Genomic DNA, 6,000 nt, shown 5'->3' on the forward strand with positions numbered 1-6,000 from the left:
AATTATTTTAAAAGAAATTTTGAATTTTTAAAAATAAAAAATTAAAACCTAACAATTTTCATTAACATGGGTTTGAGAGAGATCTTCAATTTGAGTAATTCTTTGCTTTATATGTATGCTAATACTGGTCATGGATGGTGCCAAAAGGGTTTTTGTTAAACTGGATGTATGCACAATATTGTTTCTTGGAATATAATGATATATGGGTATGGGAACTGATGAAACATGAAAAAGTTTTCTAGTATTTTTAGTGGATGTAGTGTTTTGGATATAAAGTAGATTTCTGGGTTTAAATTTAGAATTTGTTTCAAGGTTGATTTTAATTTTATGAAAAATTTGGGGATTTTGAGAATTTTAGGGTTTAATGATAATTGGGGATTTCAATTTTGTAGTTTATGATAAGATTGATGTAAACAAAATACATAGAATTATTCAAATTTGAGTTTATGAATAAGATGATGAACATGATGAATAATAAATGGGGCCCCCGCAAGTGGGCGGTAGGATTGGTCTCCTTGGATTAGTCGGTCCTAAGGCCGGATACCAAGTTTTCAAAAAAAAATGCAATTTCAAACATATATAGATATAATTCTATGTAATTATATTAGAGAAATTAAACTACTTCTTGTTATAAATAATTATTCAAATCAGAAAGCATTAGAAACCATCTAATTGCAATAGTAATAACTTTAGTTATGATTTAACAACCATATGAATATATTAGTAAATGAAATTGTTAACTCAATATCTAACAAATAAAAAAAAACAGATAAATATTCATTTCCTTCAGATTTTAACAAAGAAAAAACACAGCATTCATGAAAATTTGCTATATAATTCAACAATCCAGTATTGTGAAAAAGAATAAAGAAACTGAACAGTTATATGCTTAAAGGGGGATAGCAGGTATTCATTAACATTATCTCCACTGTTTCATATACCTGGACAAGGTCATCAACATTCTCACTCCATTTGGTGCTTTGGCATGTAGTAACTATGTAATCCTTGCAGTCATAGAACAACTTTGAGAAGTCCTTGTTACTAGACAGCAGAGGTTCAGCAATCGCAAATCCTAACGCAAGTAAAGAAACAAACAACTGCTCAAAAAGATCGAAAGGATGGATGTCCTCAAATGTATTGGGGATGCCCTCTACTGCCAAATCCTCGTCGAAGATAGGTGCCTCTGCTTAACATTTGGTACTGGTTTAGATGTTTCCCACAATTCATGCCACAAATTACCTTATTTTTGCTTACGCCGGCTTAGTTGGCCTCTGGTCGACAATGACTGGCCACTGTCAAAAACATCACTGTCCTCAATACTAGCCTCATTGTCTGTCCAATCAGGAGGTTAGTGCCATATTGCAAAATCCTCCAAAATACATCCAGGATTCGCAGCCTTGAAAGCCTGCATGTCTGAGAGAAGTTGCGAGCAGATACAAACCCTGAATTTTAATACTAATAAATAGAGAAAAAAAAAATCCCCTTGTTATCTCCTCATATAGTAATTTCACACATCATCTCCATTGTTATTAAAACCTTAGAGAAGGGAAACTTATTAACACATTATCTCCATTGTTAAGAAAAAAGACATGAACATGGAAATTTGTTAAGACAACTGGATGGAGGTAATATTTAAAAATCCAAATCTAAGAATCTATAACCTATAACCTATAATAATATCACTAATTGAAGCTGGTAACCAAAATGAAATTATTTCCCAAATCCAAAACAAAATGAGAAAAATTAAATCAACAAAAAAATGAACCCTAACATACAAAATTGAAACTGTCAAATTAATCTTAACTAGAGTTGAACCAAGATAAGCAAGAATCAAATAACAAATTCGAAAAATCAAACAACCAGATTTAAACATTTGAAATTTTATTAATATTTAAAAGACCAAATCATTAAATTTCAAAATGATGAAACATAATCAAATAAATATGAAAAAGCAAAAGTTAAAATGAAAAACAAGATATATATTGCCTGAAAAACAAGATATATATTGTATTATTTTGCCAACATTAGTGTAAAAGAATCAAAAGCCAAAAGTTGGCCATATTTTCGAGTAACAAGGTTCATATATAATCTCAAAAAAATTAAGAGTTCACAACTTGTCTCAAACATAACAATAATAAGGAAACAGTGATATGTGGACAAGTGTGAAATAGGGGAAACCCCTATAAAAGCATCTAATTGATGTTTTGCATCCAATATAGACTGGAGATGGTATAATATAAGAGTTCATTATTTCCCATCGTAAAAATAGGCTGCCAAAAAACAGAAATACTACTTATATTGAGAGATCATTTCACGGTCAAAATTTTGATGATTGATGCAGTGCCCACACGATGCAGAACCACGACAGAATCTCCATTAACACAGAGTCCCTTTCCCTTGGCACATTGAAGTGCAAATTCTATTGCATCTTCTGTTGTTTCTTCATGAGAAGCTCTAGCAGAAGCTGCACTTAATACTGGAATCAATCCTCGGAATATCAAGCTATGTCTCGCAGGGGACTCATCACTACATGACCAATCAAAGGCATCAGTCGTAAGCTCAGGTACGACAACAGAAAGGATTGGCATGCCTGGCCTATATTTAGCCACCAATTTTGCAGTAGTTCCTCCTCGAGTTAAAACCAATATGAGAGCTGCTCTAGCTGAAAATGCTGTTCTAACAGCAGAAGAAGCTAGACTCTCCAATGGGCTCATTGGTACTGGTGAGTGCTGCATTATCCTTTTAAATACATCTCCATAGTCAATGGTGCTCTCAGCTTCAACACATATTTTAGCCATGGTTCGAACAGCAAGTTCCGGATAAGCTCCAGCAGCAGTTTCACCACTAAGCATGACACAGTCTGTGCCATCAAGAACTGCATTAGCAACATCAGTAGCTTCAGCTCTGGTTGGTCTGGGAGATTTGATCATTGACTCCAACATCTGGGTCGCAGTGACAACTGGTTTTCCATGGATATTGCACTTATAGACCATCACTTTCTGTGCAAGAAATATCTTCTCTATTGGAATTTCCATTCCAAGGTCACCACGTGCAACCATAAATGCATCAGAGTTTGCAAGGATATCATCAAAATTTGCAACTCCTTCTTGGTTTTCAACCTGCCACATACATTTAGAAGTAACAGAGGAAAAACAACTAGAAATAAGTAATTAAACATAATACGTACGAGAGATAGAAAATATCGCTAGGTACTAAAAACATAGTTTATCTAAAGAACAACCTGAATTGTTAGTTGATGCCCAATAACACACATTAATGTGGATTCAATAAGCATTTCTTCTATCGTATCATGTCTGATGCATAACTCTTAATATATTTTTAAAACAGTGCAACAATCACTTTTCATTATCATGAACCACAAAACCACAAAAAACCATACCTTTGACATGAGAAGTATGTTCTTAGCATGTTTCCCCAGCAACTTGCGAACTTGCACCAGATCAGAACCTTTTCGAACAAAAGAAAGCGCAATCATGTCAATTTTATTAGGAACTCCCCATTCCATGATATCTTCCTTGTCTTTCTCAGTCAAAGTTGGTAGATCAACTACGACTCCAGGAAGATTAACATTCTTTCTCTCGCCAAGCATGGCAGAGTTCTCACAACGGCATCGAACCAAACCAGCTGCTTTGTCACATGATAAAACTGTAAATGATATGGTTCCATCTGCGCAGAGTATGACACTACCAGGCTTCACATCCTCAGCCAACTTTTTGTAGCTCATGCATATCGTATTCTCATCACCCTTTATGCTATAGTCAGTTGAAATAGTTATTTCATGACCTTGTTTCAGTTGGATTGGCTTGGCGTCCTTGAGAAATCCAGTTCGAATCTCAGGCCCCTACAGCAATGTAAGTAGATACATATATGAAAGATACAAATTGAAAGAAAATGACAATGCAGGTTTCACTTTATGGAGTTCATTATAGGAAACATTACATGCTCAAACAATTAAGTCATAAATGTTCTTGAACTATTCTTCAGAACACTAACGTAAATCCCCCACCCACACTCATACACCCAAAAGTGACTAGGTCTATTTTATTTTCAAATATTAAACATATTATATCTCTCAAACTTTTGTTTTGTCTTGTATTATCTTGTTCTATCATGTATTGTCCAGTACTTGCTGTTTTGCGAATCACACGCACCCTTATCCCCTACCCACACTCATACACCCAAAAGTGACGAGGTCCATTGTGGATGCTCTAACATCTCCATTCTCCAATGGTGAACACTATCAAATTGTTCTTCCACTTCATTTTTTATGAGCCCCATTATACTAGACCATTTTAGAGAGCCTTAACTAGACTTTGATCTTTTCTATACATGAAAGATTATATAAGGTCACAATCAACTTACTCTCATTTGCCGCTTAATTGATTCATATAAATAACAGATTAATCTCGTATGAACTATTCAGATTAGGCATGTCCTGATGTCGGACACACCTGTTGGTGTCTGACACCAACACTAATGATTACATTGAATTATGTCATTTTCTTAAAGTGTTCGTGTCGTGTCTGGTGTCTGTGTTTCTTACACACTATTCAAATAAAAAACATTCAAAATTATCAAAAGTTGAGATTCAAGATGTATAATAAAACAAAATCGAAAAAGGAACGGTACCTTAGTATCAAGCATGACGGCGCAGAGAATGCCGGTGTTTTCCATAGCGGTTCTAACATTATTGAGAGTTTCCTGATGGTATTCGTGGGAACCGTGAGAGAAGTTGAAACGAGCAACATTCATGCCTGCTCGTAAAAGTTTCTCGACCATTGGCACAGACCTCGATGCAGGTCCAAGGGTGCAAACGATCTTCGTTTTCGGCTTCGTTTCTGCTACAATCGGTGCCATCTTTAGATCCAACAGTTTCTTTCTTCTGTCTCAGTTGTGTTCTGTTTATGGTTTACGTGAATCTCAAATAAATGAAACACGCTTATACGTATGTTGGGTGAATAGCTTGGATTGGGTCGGGTTGTAAAATAACCCAGATTTTGTTGGGTGAATAGTGTTACTTAAATTATTTTTATTTGTTTAATATTAAATGATGTATCATTGTATTTTTCATAAAAATAATTCAATCTTTTTATTTTTTTTTTTAAAAATAGCATAATTTTTTTTCGCTATTATTTTAACATCATAAAATATACTGTAACATATTTTCACAATTTTTAAAAATTATATATTTTAGTACCGATATTTTTTATCATCGGCTCAATTCTCGCCCTTTTGACATCCCTTGTACTCGTGTAGCTTGTTGAATTATTATATATTTTTTCAAGGTACTAAGTTTTGAATTTTTTATTATCATTATTATTATTAGGCTTAATTATACTTTTAGTCGTTTATCTTTATTTTAGATTTCAAGTTGGTCCCTTATTTTTTAAAAGTTTTAAGTTGGTCCCTTATTTTTTTTGCAGTTTTTAAGTTGGTCAATTCCGTCAAATTTTTCACTATTACCGTTAAATTTGGACACGTGTCATCTTTCCAAGTGTGATTTCCATTTGCCACGTGTCCAAATTTAACGGTAATAGTGAAAAATTTGACGGGAAGGACCAACATGAAACCTGAATAAAAGATAAAGGACAAATTTAAAACTTTTAAAAGATAAGGGACCAACTTAAAACCTAAAATAAAGATAAGGGACCAAAGTGTAATTAAACCTTATTATTACTAGTGGTTAGACGGGCACGTGAACGTATGTGACGTAACAAAGTTATTTTTGTATAGTTTATTTTTTAATTTTTTTTAGTTTTTTTAATTTTTTTAATAATTGGATAGAAGTTATAGAAGTTAAGAATAATTTTTTTAAAATAAAATTGTAGCAGTTAAGAAGAGTTAAAAAAAATGTTAAGGATATTGTGGTATTTTTTAGTATAGATTTGAAATTTCAAATAAAGGGTAAATATGGAAATAACAAAAGAGGCTACATCAAATTTCAAGTTTTCTTTTTATTATTGGTATATATAAGTGGTA

The 6,000-nt window shown here is 33.3% G+C and overlaps 1 protein-coding gene across 1 annotated transcript; it reads right to left on the bottom strand.

Moving 5' to 3' along the window:
- Positions 1–1,985: 1,985 nt before the first annotated feature.
- On the bottom strand, positions 1,986–4,931 carry LOC123888716 (pyruvate kinase, cytosolic isozyme-like). The gene is made up of 3 exons (XM_045937860.1): positions 4,651–4,931; positions 3,401–3,862; positions 1,986–3,119 (listed from the first exon to the last, which is right to left on the bottom strand). Exons 1-3 carry the CDS (start codon positions 4,876–4,878, stop codon positions 2,307–2,309), a joined length of 1,503 nt encoding a protein of 500 aa, XP_045793816.1. The 5' UTR covers positions 4,879–4,931; the 3' UTR covers positions 1,986–2,306.
- Between the last annotated feature and the right edge of the window lie 1,069 nt (positions 4,932–6,000).

This window comes from Trifolium pratense, linkage group LG6, assembly GCF_020283565.1.
Source record: "Trifolium pratense cultivar HEN17-A07 linkage group LG6, ARS_RC_1.1, whole genome shotgun sequence".
Taxonomy (NCBI): domain Eukaryota; kingdom Viridiplantae; phylum Streptophyta; class Magnoliopsida; order Fabales; family Fabaceae; genus Trifolium; species Trifolium pratense.

Coding starts and splice junctions, on each gene's coding strand:
- LOC123888716 (XM_045937860.1), bottom strand. CDS start 4,878: ATGGCACCGATTGTAGCAGAAACGAAGCCGAAAACGAAGATCGTTTGC. Junction 3,863..4,650: donor CCGTCATGCTTGATACTAAG/GTACCGTTCCTT, acceptor ACATTGCTGTAG/GGGCCTGAGATTCGAACTGG. Junction 3,120..3,400: donor ACATACTTCTCATGTCAAAG/GTATGGTTTTTT, acceptor TGTATGTGGCAG/GTTGAAAACCAAGAAGGAGT.